We start from the raw sequence: 16,109 nt of genomic DNA on the forward strand, positions 1-16,109 counted from the left end.
GCCAAACCCGGCAGGCGAGTGGAGGCCTCTGGGGCAGGATTGTTTATTCAAGGCAAGGCAAACATGCAGAGCTGTGTATAGTTCAGTGCTGGCTTGTCTGGCACAGAGCGATCCCCCAGCACATCAGAATAGCTCCAACATCCTGTGGGTAGGATCTGGAAAACTGAGTCTGAAACAATAAGCCCACAGACATCTTGTGGCATGGACTTGATGCTTCTGCATACCTGAAGAGTTCCCAGTTTAGATCTGGCTTGGGTTCAGCATGCATAACACTCCTGGATCCTCTGGAGAGTCCCTGCTGGAACTTTGGCTGGGCCAGACGTGAAGCCGAGGGTGGATGTGCTCAGCTGCAGCCACCGAGCCCCAGAGCTGTGTCTCCTTACTCTTTCTGTTCCTTGCAGAACGTCAGGATCGACCCCAGCAGCATCTCCTTTGACATGTGGAAAGACATTCCTGTTCCTTTCTACATGTCGGTGTACTTCTTCGAAGTGCTGAACCCCAAGGATGTTCTCCAGGGAGCGAAGCCGGTGCTGAACCAGCGTGGACCCTACGTGTACAGGTCAGGTACTGTTTGTGGTCCAGCTAGGCGTGAGCCTGGCCACCTTGCTGCCTGCCAGGCTTCTGGCTGACTCCTCCAGCCGCCGGGCACAGCATTAGCTTACTTGGCGCAGGTCCGGTGCCACAGAGGATTTTAAAGCGACCCAAATGTGCTTTAATTGCTCTGATCTTGCTAAAGCCACACGCGGGCCTCTGGCTGCCGAGGTGGTAAGGTTGGTCTGTGCTTCACTGAGCTCAGTCCCATCTGCGACCTGTTGGGCAGCCAGACCTGGGCTGATATGGTTCAAACACAGGGATGAGGGGTGTTGGGGTGGTGGTGGGCAACCCTCATCTTCAGAGGGGACTTGTTTGATCCTCACTGTGCAGTTAGGAGTCCAGTTCCAGAGCTGGGGTGACAGCAATATCAAACTGCATGGGTTAGCCCAAGGTCCCTTATGTAACATGGGGCCCAGGAGCTGCCTGACATGAATGCTCTGCTCAGGAGCACCAAAACCTGCTCAGGCCCGCCTACAGCAGGGCTGGGTCTGTTTGCCGTGGCTCAGGAGGGCGGCTCAAGCCCCAGATGCTTCTCTAGATCCAAGACATGAAGCGGCGGTTGACATAAAGTGTGTGAGCTTACCCATAAATAGCGATACTCAGCATCTGAGTGCCTGCACATGCAGGCAAAGTTGGGTCAGCAGCCTAAGCAAGCTCATGTGGGAAGATTACTGGTTTAATCCAAAGCTGTTTGAGTGGCACTGGGGCAACCTGGCAGTATGTATATGCCCTTGTTTCCACTGGGCTTGCCAGGTCACACCATAAGACCGTGTGGATTCTGTATGTTGTGATCACATCAGTCGTTTGGCTTGGGGAAAAGGCTTTACTTACATTAAAGAATTAACAAAGGGGGAAAGCTTAATCGTGTCTTTGTTTCCACTGAAAAAGATTAGTGCCCTTCCCTAGCGTGGGCTGTAGAACAGAAGCTCCACAATGGAGGACTTTGTTTTTGCTGGTGGGTTGAGCTTTGGCTTCCCCTGGAGCTGTAACAGGCTCACGATGCTGGGGACAAGCTCGTGCTGCTGGGGAGCCTTGCAGCCCCCCTGGGGCTGGGCTGGGCAGCGTGCAGGAGGTGGCACGGCCCCAAGCCCCGGGGAGCTGCGATGCTGTGCAGAGGGTTGAGCTGCCTGGGACCTGGGAGCTGTGGGGGAGCTCTGGGGTAAACCGGCGTGGGCTCGTTGGTGGGGATTGTGCCATCTTGTTTGGTCCTCCCCTGTTTTGCAGGTTGTTTTGGCGTGTGGGTTGGTGTAGGTCTGTTTATCTGGGCGTCTCTCTGATAAGGCTGAGCTTTTCAACGTCTGTAGGCGAAGTGACAGAGGGGATTGATGTCCCAGACCTCTCATCAGCCAGGAGGAAACACTCCGTGCCTGCAAGCTCCTGCAGAATCCTGTCTGTTGGGTGGCTCGCTCCCAGGCTGCTGTCTCCTCCTGCTCGACCCCAACCCTGGTTGGGGTGTGACCTGTTCCCTGGCACGCTGCCTCCCCTGCTCCCCCGTGCCTTCTTGCTGTGGATTGATCTCCTTCTGCTCTTGCAGCAAGCCCAGACCTGTGCAGCCCATCCTTGCTCCATGGGCATTGAAGGGGCAGGTTCTGATGATCTCTTCTCTCTCTTTGCAGAGAATTCAGGTATAAAACAAATATCACATTCCATGACAACGACACCGTCTCCTTCCTGGAGTATCGGCAACTCTTCTTCCAGCCAGACATGTCCAACGGCAGTGAAGAAGAGTACATTGTTGTGCCAAACATTTTGATGATGGTAAGAACTTGCTCCCCAGATGGGTATCAGCTTCTGAGCTTGTGGGGAGGGTGATGATGCCCAGTGCTGTCTCAAAGCTTGCTTTCTTCTAGGGCTTAAGGCTAAAATCAAGCCACGTTAAGGTTATAAAATGTAGTTTTCTGCTTTCTGGGTGTTGGTTGTTGTGTTGGGATGTTACCCTTCCAAAAACAGAGTGTGCAGGGGGGGCTGGCAAAGCACCTGGGCTCAAGTCTGTGACCTCGTCTGAAATGAAGCCTGTGGGCCCTCAACTACTTTCTTCCCAAACTGAGGATAAATGGTGAGCCTCAGTTTGTCCAAAGGATTTCTCTAGGGCTGTGGATCGGTGCAGCAGAAGGACCTTGCCGAGCACCAAAGATGCGTTGCTTCCTCTTTGGTGAAGATGGGGCTCTCATCTCAGGTTTGTTTTCCTCCCCAGGGAGCGGCTGTAATGATGGAAAACCTGCCAAACCTCATGAAGCTTTTAGTGAGCGGAGCCCTGGCTGGCTTGAAACAGGAGGCGTTCATGAACCGGACAGTGGGGGAGATCATGTGGGGCTATGAAGACCCTCTTATAGAAACAATAAATACGTTTGTTCCTGGCCTGATCCCTTTCAAGGGGAAATTTGGCTTATTTGTACAGGTAAGTAAACTCTTGGCTGGGTCTTGGGATCGAGTGTCTGGGCTATCCCACTCACAAACTGGAGCAGCCCTGTGGTGGTTGTGTAATCATGTTGTGGTTGTGTAATTGTGCCTTAATTCTCCCCTCGAGCAGAAATGCGTGTGTTGGAAGCTGTTGCTGGCAGCTGAAGTAAAAGTTGAGTAGCTTCCGGTGCTGACGAAGCGTGCAGAGCCATTAACGTGGTGTAGTCTGGCTCTGTGTGATGGATTAAAACGGAGTTTCTTCTCTCTGCAGCTGAACAACTCCAATTCGGGACTGTTCACAGTCTTCACGGGCATGAAGAACATCAGCAGGGTTCACATGGTGGATTCGTGGAATGGACTCAAGAAGGTGAGTGTTGGGCCACAAACCTCATTTGGGGGGTGATGCCTGACCTGAAGCAAGATAACCTGAAAGCTCTCGGTACTGTTGTAGTTCTGGGTTGTAGGTTTGAAGGCAAGTTTCCATGGACCTTCGACTGCCGCAACTTGTGCTCTGTCAAAATGCTGGAAGGCAGCCGTGTGACAAGAGGGTTGACATGAAGCATTAAGCTCCACTCATCCGTGTCCCTTGGACTCCCCTGAAATGCTGATGGAGCTGGTTGTTTCTAATGCTTGAAGTCCCAGGCTCCTGTGGCCCGTGGTTTAACTGAAATATCCTTGTTAAAGGGGTGCTTATTCTTCCCTTGTGGAACTCCACTCCTGACTAAAATCAGCTGAAACTACAGATCAGCCGCTGCAGGACCACTTGGGGCAGGGGGATCTTGTCCTGTTTTCCCATTAATTGTGCAAATGTTTAAATGAGAGAGATCTTGGAAGGCCTTCAGGCTACCTCGAGCTCCTGTGGAAGCCGTGTAGCGGGTGGACGTCCCGTGCAGGGGTGGAAGCCATCCCTCCAGCAAGCTCCCCATCCTGCGCTCTTCCCTCGGCATCTGTCCCACAGGTGAACTACTGGCGAAGCAACGAGTGCAACATGATCAATGGGACCTCGGGGGAAATGTGGCCACCGTTCATGCCCCCAACGTCCCTGGAATTCTACAGCCCGGATGCCTGCAGGTGAGGCCGCGGCAGCCAGCTTGTCCCTGGGCAGGTGGCAGGAGGTGCGTCCTGCGCACACAGCGCTCTCGGGACGGTTCCTGTAGCGAAGGTACAGCTGCTGTCAAGTGTTGCAGTGTCCGAGCTTTGCGAACAGCGTAGCTGTCTCGTCAGCAGCATCTTGTGGCATCCATAAATCCCTTCCAGATCACTGGAGAAGCTTCACTTGCCCGTGTTGAATGAGTAGAGAATAACCAGCCTAGATAAGATAGGGGAAGCGGGAGGGAGAAGTTAAGAGTTTTCATAAGAAAATGCTGCTATAACCGTTTGTGGAACTAATTCAGCTGACTGAATTTGCAGAAGTGATGTCAGGGGTGGGCATGTGCCACCGTTTCCAGGCTGCTAAGTTGTTGTTTTCTTTTTGCTGCCTCCTTCACACACTGTTGTGCACAGCTGTCCGGCGTAAGGCACCCCGACCTTAGCCGATGGCGCAGGGGTTGAAGTGCGCCGCAGAGCCTGCCTGTGTGGAACACCCCCGAGGCTGGTGGGAGGGGAGGCCAGGAGGCAGGGGTGGCCCAAAGCCCCATCCCCAGCTTGGGGAAGATAATGTTAATGCAGGCTTTGTAGATAGTGCTGCAAAACAAACAAGTTCTGCTGCTGAATGGAGAACAATGACCACCTCAGTGGAACAAGCAAAGTCAGCTGAGCCAAGTATTAGTGCAGGAATTCCTCTGCACAAGGGACATCAGCAAATAACAAACTGACCCAGAGCCAAGGACTTACAGGGACATTTATCACTACTCAAAGTTTAAATACACATACCTGTTTCTGTAAAACTCCAGAAACTGTGTGGGGAACAGAGCGTTTTCCAGGCAAGGCGTGAAGCAAAGTGGAGGAAACCAAGCCTGGCCTCTTGCTGGTGCGGGAGGTTCCTGCAGGGCAGTGCTGCAGGGGAAGTGACTGCCCCTTCACCAGGCAGTGCCACCTGTTCTCCCCAGATCTGCCTTGACCTCTGTTAGCCCAGTTGGCTAGGAAGCAGCCTCAAACATAATCTGATGGACTAAGATCACATCTGGCTTGCTGTGAGCAGGGAGTGGGGTGGCCCATCTCCTGTGCTCTTTGCACATTAAGTGCAGTGGATGTGAAGATGCAACTACCTGGATGTCCCTGCAAGCTAGGCAAGGCTTCATCCTGCTGATGTGCTGCAGCAGCCTCTGCCTCTGTGCCAGAGGGCGAGCACAGCTGGGGGACATGCACATAACTGCTTGTCTTGAATCCTTGGTCCTGGTGGCAGAAGGCAGCTGCAGGAATAAGCATCCCCTCATCCAGCCTGGGCTGTCTGCATCCCTGCAAGCCTTGCTTGAGTGCAAAGGGAGCAAACTTCCCTCCTGGAAACCTGCATGTATCCTGGACAGCTGGTAGCAATAATGCAGCCTAACATCAGCCTGTTGTATCAAAAAAAACCTTGGGGTGTAACGCAGTGAAATTTTCCACTCCCCTGGCAGCTTATGTGGTGGAGTTGTGCTGCAAAAGAGATTTAGCCATGTCCATCTCCTGTGACAGAGCACCTCGGCGCCAAGGCTTGCACAAAGAGGGTATTATCTCTTGGAGAGCAGCCCTGGGGATTACTACGTGCCTTTAAACAAATCTCCTCGGGGTACTGCAGACAGGCTTCTAAGCCTGTGGTTTCTCTCCGTAACTAGTCCTGACCAACCCTTTATCTGTGCTTAAAACATGAAAAGCAAATGGCTTAAATACTCATTCCCCATCCAAAGCACTGCTCTGAGTGTTTATCATGATCTCAAAGTCTAAGTTACGTTGCAACTGCATCTTATCCCATGAAGATAAGAGCCCAATTCCGGGCTGGGAACCTCTTAGGTAATCCCAATCCTTCTCTACTGAAACCCTTCCAGATCCATGACACTGGTATACGAGAAGTCTGGGAGATTCAAGGGTGTGCCCACCTATCGCTTTGTGGCACCGAAAACTCTCTTTGCCAACGCTACGGACTATCCGCCCAACGAAGGCTTCTGCCCCTGCATGCAGTCTGGCATCCAGAACGTCAGTTCCTGCAGGCTGAGTAAGTCCTGTCCTGCCCGGGCTCTCCCTGCCGTTCTAATATTAAACTTGTGGGATGTGGTGCCAACTTGCCTGTCTGGAAATTTGGCTCTGCTCTTGCTGAAGTGTTGAAAGGTACCGCTGGGGCCTGTGGGCACAGCGTTCGCACCCGCACCTCCATGGGCCTTCCCACAAAGAGGGGAAGGGAGGAAAAAAATCCATATGCACAAGGTCCTCTCGGTCCACAGCCCTACAATAGTCTGGTGTTTTGGGAATGCCCAAGGATACTGTGGGAGCGTTAAGTCTCCCGGGCCGAGAAGGAAGCAGGCAGGGGAGCAAGGGTGGGAAGAGGCAGGCTGTGTAGTTGCCAAATCAAACGTTAACTTTGGACACTTGGCGTGGGTCACGCAGGAGCGAGTGTTCAGATGTAGCGTCCTCACCCGTGTCTGGGTATGGTGAGTCGCCGTGGCATTGCATGGGGCATGGGGGGAGAAGGTGGCTTAAACACTGGGTTTGAACCAGCCCGCAGCAGTGGAAGGAGCTGCAGGGAGGGAAAGGAAGGAGCTTTCTGCTTGGCAGCAGCAGAGTTTAAAAGCCTGTTCAGAACCAGTGTTGCAGTGACTTAAAGTCTGGGATGCGTTTGGATGATCTTAAGTGATCTTTGATCTCGCCCAGATGCACCGATGTTCATTTCCCACCCCCACTTCTACAATGCCGACCCAGCCCTGGTGAACGCCGTTGAAGGCCTGCACCCCAGCGAGGACCAGCATGCCCTCTTCCTTGATGTGCACCCGGTGAGTCGGGGGTCCCCACCCCACAGAGAGGTCTCGCTCGCCCTGGGGGTCCGGCCTGGGCTGAGCTGGGGGAAGCCTGCAGCGTGCTGGCCTCGCTCTGCGCTCATGGCATTGGTTTGAGCAGGTTCCATAGTGCAAAGACTGGTGAGGACACGTGCAGATAAAAATATCAAAGTCATAAACTATTTGAATAATCAGCCTGGCTTCTAGAGAATTGCAGAACTAATTATAAGCATAATTGTTTTGATAAGAACGGTCAAGTTCTTTCCACTGACTCAGGTCCATAACGCCAGGAGGGGTATGTAGCAGCAGCCCAGTTACGCCTCCCGTCTGCAAACACGTACTGCTGTGACTGGCAAAGTCCAAAGACCGTGCTGTAGCTGGAGCCGTCGCCGTAATTTTGGGGCTGGCTGCTTCTGCTCTCTCAACTCGCCTATTTGGCCGCTTCTGCGCGGGCCTGTTGCAGTGCTACGCTTCGCGTGTGTCTCCGAGGGCGATGTGGTGGTGAGCTGGGGTGTCCTGGGCCATCGCCGTCCCAGCTGCTGGTGGGCAGGGGACTTTGGGGTCGTCCACCCACGGCCTGTGGTGCACGTGGTCAGAGCTTCCAAATGTTCCATGGTGTTTCCTCAAAGAAGAAACCAACTCCCTCTTGAGGCAGGGTGTTTCGTACCTAGGCATTGGGTTCTCTCTGCTTTTCTTATCGCAGTTATGGAAATCTAATTAAGTTTATTACAGTATCAAACATCTTCTGATAACAGTACAGTTCACAGTATCTTTATCTAGCTGCAGCCTGCTGAGTACAAACGGGCAATCCAACAAAAACTCTGTGCCATTAATGTGTTGCAAAACTGCAGTGTCATGAGAAACCGATGCCTTCGCGGGTGTCAACAAGGCCAGCTTTGAAGCGTGGTGTTTTCCTGGTCTTGGGGTGTTGCAGGACAGCGGCTGTTCGTTCCTAGTTACAGGCGTGTTTTGTCCTTCCCTGTGTGCATGGAGCCTTTGCATTGGTGTGTTTCCATCCTGCTGCTGGTAGGATGAACAGGAGAGGCTCATCCGGCTTAAACCCGCTGAAGTGGCTGTTCAAACACCCTGCTCAGGGGTCGCTTGCAGGTTGCGTGTGCTACTTGGCCATTTGAACTTGTCTCGGTTCATCTTCTCCCATGCAGATGACAGGCATCCCCATGAACTGCTCCATCAAGCTCCAGCTGAACCTGTACATAAAGCACGTTCCTGGTATAATGTAAGTAGTCACCTTTTCGGAACAGCCGTCTCCTTGAGCAGAGTGCTGCTGGGGTCACTGCAGGGTTCCCGCTCCCCAGAGTGGAATAGCTTTAATGACACCGGCTGTCGCGGTTGCAGAAGCCAGCTGGCTCGTGTGGTGACCTGTCAGCTCTTCCAGTGACCTCAAAGTGCCATCCTTCAGCAGTGCAGCGTGGGGCTGCCTCTTCGCTCGGCTCCTGCAGCGTTCCTGAGCTGATAGATCACTGTGCGTCCCGGAGAGGCCCAGGAGGGGTTCCCCTGCGCTGTGCTGCTGCTCAGAAGGTGCCACATCCAGCACGGAGAGGCAAAACACTCCCCCCACAGAGTTCGCAGTGGAAGCCTGTGTCCAGAAGGCACTTTCAGCTCTACGAAAGCCAACCGAAGGGCTCTAACGAAGATGTGGTGCCAGATGTTAAACACCCACGGGGGGTGGGAGCGTGCACTTGCAGCTTTGGCTGTAGCACGTGCACCAGCAGACAGCCCCCATCCAGGAACTTGGCTCCTCTGGTACCACGGAGGTGACACCGATGTCTCAGAGCCCCATGAAGTTCTAGTTCAGAGTTCTTGTCCCTGGAGCCTGGATTTGGGATGGCACTAACCGCTATCATCAGGCAGTTAAGCACGAGTGTAAGCAGAAGCTCTGCTCTTGCGTGAAAGGCCCAAGTTGGACCCAGTCCCTCGAGGCGGGGGGCAGCTCACGGAAGCAGCAGGGATTGCTTCCTCCTTATACTGGTTTCCTGGCCATTATCAGTCTGCCAGACCTGTCCCTTTAGGAAGAATTTTAACACTGGTTGTGGCCTGATCAAGCAGAAATCTAAGTGTGTATTTCTTTTCTCCTTCCCCCGCCCAGTCAAACAGGGAAGATCAAGCCAGTGGTCCTGCCGCTGCTGTGGTTTTCAGAGGTGAGCTGCCTGCCTTGACCTCATTCCGCAGATCCTGTCGGGCGGGAGCAGGGAAACTGCTTCTCCATCACCCAGGGCTGGGGAAACTCCACTTTCAATAAAGCGTTAAGCCAGCCTAAGCACCAACAGGAGGCTTTGCAATACTTGGCTGTCATTAATCCCTCTAAGCTGAACAAACCCTGCACTATACTTGGTAAACCTCTGGCTCTGCCCTAGATGTGGGGTTAAATAGGGCCTGGAACTGAGCTGCCAGCATCCCCATGCTCGTGTGGGGCAGGCAGTGCAGTCTCTAGCTGTGTGCATGTCCAGCTGACTCCAACTACTTAGTGAAAGCTTCTAGGCTGATGGAATCTTGCACACATTCCCTAATCTGTGCTGGGAGGTGGTGGGAGAGGAGCTGTGCAGCTGGTCTCTTGGCCCTGGGTGATCTGGAAGATGCCACTGACAGCTTTGCGCTTTTTTTTTTTTTGAGCAGAGCGGATCCATTGAAGGCCCCATCCTAAACCAGTTTTACACCAACCTGGTGCTGATCCCGTCCCTGCTGGACTACCTGCAGTATATCTTCATTGGGCTGAGTGTCCCGCTCATTATCTCAGCAGCTGTACTCAGGGTTACGAGTCAGGTAAGAACTTCTAGACGTCTTATGGGAAATGCTGTTAGTCAAATCAGACTTAATCAGATGATGTAGATTGGGCTGACGATCTAACACTCCTGAGGAAACATGGGCTCATGCCACGAATCACATCCTGATGGTGCCAAGTGCCAGCACATAGCAGCAGGACTTCCTCGGCCATCTAGAAATTGGGCTGGGAACAGATAACATAAAAGCATTTCTGGCCATGTGAGCACACAGCAGCGATGGAAATGGGTTCCTGTAGGAGGAGGCATTTCTCACCTCTTCCAGCTAAAGAAAGAGCAAGCTGATCAGCCCAGCCTCCATGGAAAGCCGCAGGTCTGTGCCACTGCACGAATCTCTGCCGGGCCTCAGCATCTCTAATCTGAACAGAGCTGTCTGGAGGGGGCAGAGCTACTCAAGCACAGCTTGTTCACAAACCAAATGCAGTCGTTGTGTCCTTGCAGAGGGGCACAGGCACCGTAGCTGCTTCTCAACCCAGTCTGGACTTCCTTTCCCTGGAAACTCCCTTGTTTCCCTGCAGACTGCTCCAAAAAGGCTCTGGAAGTTAAACCCTCCGAGCCTTTGTGGATTTGGGCTTACCGAGAAGCGAAGAGCTTTGAAGCCTGCTGGGAGCTGGCACTGGGTAGAAGTTGGCCCGCAATGCGGAGGGCAGTGGGGGTGCCCGGCTGGCACACGGGCCTGGTCTGAGCTGTAAGCACAGAACATAAACCGGCTAAAACACTTATGGGGATCTGTGGCTCCAGCTCCAAACCATTCATCTGATAACACTGAGCTCGCTCAGAGCTTTAGAGCTTGAAGTAGAGATCTAGCTCCCTACCCTAACCTATATCAAAGCAAGCTTATTTGGTTTTGTGCAACTGTCAGATGGCTTGAGCTGGCTTTAGAGCTGCAGAAGTGAAGAGGCTACTTGAGGGGATAAAAAGGTAATGCTTAGGATGAGAGCGAGCTCTGGGAAGAGCACCTTCGAGGGGCTGCTTTTCCTTAACCTCCTGTAACTGCCCTTACTGAAATGCTAATGCAACCCCACTCTAAGTAGCAACAGGGTTCTCAGAGTATCATGTAATTGGCTTTTAACCAAGCCTACAACTGCTTAATTGACTTAAATACATGATCCCAAATCCCCTCCTTCCTCTGCAGTTCCCTGCAGGGTGGGAGTGATGCTGGGGCTGAGGGCTGGGCGTTAAACCCTCGCTGTGCTCCCAAGATGGTCAGGCTTCAAGTGTGCTGAACCTCTCTGCCTCAGCAAATGCAAGTGGCTGCTGGCAAACAGAATTTTTAACTCTTCTGCGTAGCACCAGTAGATCTAAAAATGTCTGTATCTTCTGGGCAGCTATTTCCAAGACCTTATGCAGCCCTGGGCTGGCATTTCCTCAGCCTGCTTTGTGCAGGCCTTCATCCCTGGTATCAAAGAGCCTTAATTGTGCCAGAAAGGGTCAGGAAGAAAAGCTGGGGTTTAAATTCACTCAAGTCAACCAAGTGTCTGCTTGTGAAATATCCCAAACCCAGGCATAAGCCAGCTGTACTTGTGTGCTCAGCCAGAAGTGTCCTGAAGCAACTGCAGGAAGTGCCTGACTACCTGCAAAGTGATTAAAAAGCCTCAATGACCTTATAAATCTCTAAGGAAGCTGTGCAACAACACATGAAAGTCTCAGCCTAATGAGTAGATAAGAGCTGTAAACTGGAAGACAGCAATTTGCAGCCAAGGTGTGTTCCTGGTTTGATTGAAGTGTTGCTGATCCAGCGGTGATTGCTTAATCATGCGCAGTCCTCCCTCCTGAAGTCACAGGCGGTGTCAGAGGGGACACTCTGCGGGGGTGTTGTCATGCTGGCACACACAGAGGGGCTGACGTCTCCCTGAACCCTGTGCCTCTGGCTTCTGGAGGGCGCAGTGTGCTCTAAACCCAGTCCAGATCAGGTACCGTGAAACGCTTAAATCTCAGTCGAGTGTGGAGTGGAGCCAGTTTGAGATGCATCTGTTGGACCTGCCGTTCTAAAAACGTGTGAATCTGTACAGGCGTAAATGGTGCCCAAATGCTGCGTCGTAGCTCTCCTGCTGATGTGGCCTCAAGCCTGCCTGGTGCCGCACTGAAAAGGCAAACAGACCGTTTTAAAACTGGCTCGACACTGACCAAAATCTTAACTAGGGCTTAGTTTAACGTAGATTTTGAAATACTCATTAATAACTAGATTCTAGTTAAACAGTGATTAAAATCTCCTCCTAAAATCAGAACCCTTCGTGTCCAAGTGCACCATAAACTAGCCTGATTGTCTTCTAGGAAAAATGCTCTTTATTCTGGAGTAGCAATAAAAAGAACTCAGACAGTAATAAGGCCAACCAGGCCACCTCTGCCAAAAAGCTGCCTCCGGTTAAGGGGACGGTGTTGCGGGAAGCCAGACTGTAGGTGGGTACCCGGTCAAGGTAACACACTTCTCTCTCGTCCTGATTTGATTAAGCTTTGCTTAAAACCAATCAAATGGAAACGTTTACTGTCCAGCTCGACCAGACCTGCCCTCTTGGCAGGCTTTGATATAATAATGTTGTCTCACGGCTTTGTTCAGGACAACTTAGGTGCTTTAACTCACACAACCAGGCTGCACGCGCACGCTCTTACTGTTTCTCCTGGTGTACCTGAGCTGCAGTCCTGATAATATCAGCAGGGATCAGGTGAAAAGTAGGATTGGTGTGAGGAAACACTGTTTTCACCTGTTTTTTCTCCCCTTCATCTAAGTGTTCGAGATCCAGAGGTAAGTTCTTAAATGGTTAAACTCATGGGGGGGTGACAGGTAGTCAAGTGGTGGGTGTCACTCCCCCCTGCAGGCAGGAGCCTCGACAGAAAGGCTTTCTGGTGGGAATTTCTGATGTATGAAATATCTGGGTTTGTATTACAGGATCACAAAATCACTGAATCGTTGAGGTTGGAAGGGACCTCTGGAGGTCATCTAGCTCATCCCCCTGCTCAAGCAGGGCCACCTAGAGACGGTTGCCCAGGACCATGTTCAGATGGCTCTTAATATCTCCAAAGGTGGAGATTCTTCAACCTCTCTGGGCAACCTGTGCGGTTTTGACAGTTTTCACAGTAAAAAAACCCAACAAAAGTGTTTCTTAATGTTCAGATGGAACCTCCTGTGTCTGCCCACTGGCTCTTGTCCTGTCCCCTGGATACCATGGAGAAGAACCTGGCTCTGTGTTTACACTCCCCTCAGACACTTGTGTACACTAAGATCCCCCTGAGCAACCTTTTCTCCAGGTTAACCAGTCCCATCTCTCTTGACCTTTGCTCATGTAAAAGATGCTTCAGTCCCTTAATCGTTTTAGTGCCCTTTGCTGGATTCTTTCCAGTAGCTTCATCTCTCTTGTCCTGGGAAGACCAGAATTGGACATGGTACTCCACGTGTGGCCTCTAGGAGAGGGGAAGGATCATCTTGGACCTGCTGGCACCACTCCTAATGCAGCCCAGAATAGTTAGCTGCCTTTGCTACACGGGCACGTTTCTCGCTCCTGTTCAGCCTGGTGTCCACCAAGACCCTTGGGTGCTTTTCATGGTCATAGAAAAGGAAGAACAAGACCTTTAAGTTCATAAAGTCCAACTGTAAACCCAATGCTAGTCATACCACTACTAAACCATGTGCCTAAGCACCACATCTACACATCTGAATCCCTCCTGGGATGGTGACTCCCCCACCTCCCTGGGCAGCCTGATACCTGACAACCCTGTCCATGAAGACATTTTCCCTAATATCCAATCTAAATCTCCCCTGGAGCAACTTGAGGCTGTTTCCTCCTGTCCTGTCACTTTGGAGAAGAGACCAACACCCACCTGTCTGCAGTCTCCTCTCAGGTAGTTGTAGAGTGTGATAAGGTCTCCCCTGAGCCCCCCTGTCCCCCTTCTCTGCCAAGCTGCCTCGGAATTTGGTGACCCTTAGCATGGGGTGGTTCTTCTCCAGGTGCAAAACTCTGCACATCCTCTTGTGGAACCCATGAGGTCCCTCTGGAAGGCAGCATGACCCCCTGTGTCAACCACTCGTCCCAGTTTTGTGTCATCAGCAACCCTTCAGATCATTAATAAAGATGTTAAATAGGATTGGACATGATACTGACCCCTGATGTACACTGCTAGTTACTGACCTCCAGGCAGACTTCATGCCACTTCTCCTGGCCCTCTGGGCCTGGCTGTTCAGCCAGTTTTCCATCCACCTCACTGCCTGCTCATCCAGGAGCCAGTTTTCCATCCACCTCACTGACTGCTCATCCAGCCCATACTCCGTAGTCTCTCTACGAGGATCCTATGGGAGACAGTGTCGAAAGTGTTACTGAAGTCCAGGTAGACAATATCCTCATCTACCAAGCCAATCGTTTCATCATAGAAGTTCATCAGGTTGGTCAAGCATGATTTCCCCTTGGTGAAGCCACACTGGCTGATCCTGATGACTTTCTGGTCCTTCACATGTCTGGAAATGGATCCTTGGATCAGCTGCTCCAGCACCTTCCGAAAGGCTGAAGGGCGGCTGACTGGCCTGTGCTTCCCTGGGTCTTCCTTCTTGAATGTCAGGATTGGAGCGATGCTTGCTTTTCCCCGGTCTTTGGGTGTTTCTCCCAGTTGCCAGGATTGCTCAGAGATTCTGGGGAGTGGCCTTGCAGTGACACTAGCCAGCTCCCTCAGCACTCGTGGGAGCATCCCATCGGGGTCTGTGGAGTTACACATGTCTAAGTTGCTAAAGTATTCTCTGACCTCATCCTTTTCCACCAAGGGAATGTCTTCCTTGCTCCCTGGTCTGTGGGTCCCCTGCCTCACTCAGTAACAGGCCTGCATGTCCCCATGTCGTCTTTTGCCACCTGTGAAATCATAGGAGCTGTTTGTGTTGTCTCTGACATCCCTGGCCAGATTCGGTTCCAGCTGGGCTTTGGCTTCCCTAAGGTCATCCCTGCATGCTGGGAGGGTGCCTCTGTGTTCCTGCCGGGTTACCTGTCCCTGCTTCCACCTTCTGTATGCTCCCTTCTGGCATTTGATAAGGTCCCCTCTCAGCCCTCTCTTCTCCAGGCTAAGCAGGCCCAGCTCTCCCAGCCTTTCCTCATGAGTGGTGCTCCATTTCCCTCATCATCTTCCGCTGGACTCTCCAGGAATTCCCTGTCTGTCTTGAACTAGGGAGCCCAGAACTGGACACAGCACTCCAGACATGGCCTCACTGGGCAGAGTAGCGGGGGAGGATCACCCCCTTCAACCTGCTGTCCACGCTCTGTTTAATATACCCCCAGACACCACTGGCCGTGGGCACAGGGCACGTGGCTGGCTCTTGGCCGACTGGTTGGCCCCCAGGTCCCCCTGCAGAGCTGCTTTCCAGCAGGTCACCCCCAACCTCACTGAACTTCCTTAGGTCCCTCTGCCCAACTCTCCAGCCTGTTCTGGTGTCGCTGCGTGGCGGCACAGCCTTCTGGTGTGACGGCCGCTCCTCCCAGTTTGGGGTCATCGTCATAAGCCTTGCAGTCCCTCCGCAGCACCCAGGCCAGGCCCCCAGCAGGCAGCGAGTGTCCCTAGATGACACGTCAGGTGGGAGATGGGACCCTCTGTCCCCAGCAGCGGGGAGTCACCTCCTGCTCTCACTTGCTACTTCCTCCTGGGGGGTTGCATCATTTAGGGTCAGGGGGCTTGCATGCTTTGCTTGAAGGCATATCTGCCTCCTCTTCGATTTGGAGGGTGGTGAACATATTTTGGTAAGCCTTTAGGTGGAGCAGGAGCCTTCCTCTTGGTACCAGCCTTCGCCTTCCCAGAGGCTGTACTTATCCTTATAGTGGGGATGGGTGCTGTCCGTGCCTGCTGCGGCTGGGGCAGGTCTTCAAGCTGTTGTGTCCCTGAGAAGACCCTGCCCCTCTCCCTTTTGTCCTCCCTGAGGCTGTGCAGCCTGCTGACTTTCACAGAATCACAGAATCCCAGACTGGTTTGGGTTGGAAGGGACCTCAAAGCCCACCCAGTCCCACCCCCTGCCATGGGCAGGGACACCTTCCACTAGACCAGGTTGCTCCAAGCCTCATCCAGCCTGGCCTTGGAGACTTCCAGGGATGGGGCATCCACAGCTTCTCTGGGCAACGTGTCCCACTGCTCCCCACCCTCTGCAGGAAGAGAACTTTGTCCCATAGCCCCTTGCCTTGGTGACACAGCTCTTCAGGCTGGATGCTGGGGGGTGTTACAAGCGTTGGTGGGCCTGAATAGAGACAATATTGTTTCATTAGGGGAGGGGATGCAAACATCTTCAATATCAGAAGCCTTCAGAAAAGGGTTCTTGGCCACAGGAAAGGTTTGGGGCGTGTGTCCCACATGGGGCTGCGGTGAGACCTGTGCCCTGTAAGGGCTGGGCACGGTCCCTGGGGAGTGCGTGGCTGTAACGGGTGTCCTCTCCCTCCAGAGAACCGCCGCCGAG

The 16,109-nt window shown here is 52.7% G+C and overlaps 1 protein-coding gene across 1 annotated transcript; it reads left to right on the plus strand.

Moving 5' to 3' along the window:
* Positions 1-401: 401 nt before the first annotated feature.
* SCARB1 (scavenger receptor class B, member 1) lies at positions 402-12,097 on the plus strand (the record flags this gene model as incomplete). The annotated part of the gene is made up of 11 exons (XM_010155251.1): positions 402-559; positions 2,211-2,352; positions 2,789-2,992; positions 3,266-3,361; positions 3,953-4,065; positions 5,958-6,124; positions 6,778-6,896; positions 8,063-8,136; positions 9,007-9,058; positions 9,534-9,680; positions 11,972-12,097. Coding segments are annotated over 11 exons (1,398 nt in total), but the record flags the coding sequence as incomplete, so codon positions are not given.
* Positions 12,098-16,109: the final 4,012 nt, after the last annotated feature.

Source organism: Eurypyga helias, unplaced genomic scaffold (assembly GCF_000690775.1).
Source record: "Eurypyga helias isolate BGI_N326 unplaced genomic scaffold, ASM69077v1 scaffold10767, whole genome shotgun sequence".
NCBI classification, from domain to species: Eukaryota; Metazoa; Chordata; class Aves; order Eurypygiformes; family Eurypygidae; genus Eurypyga; species Eurypyga helias.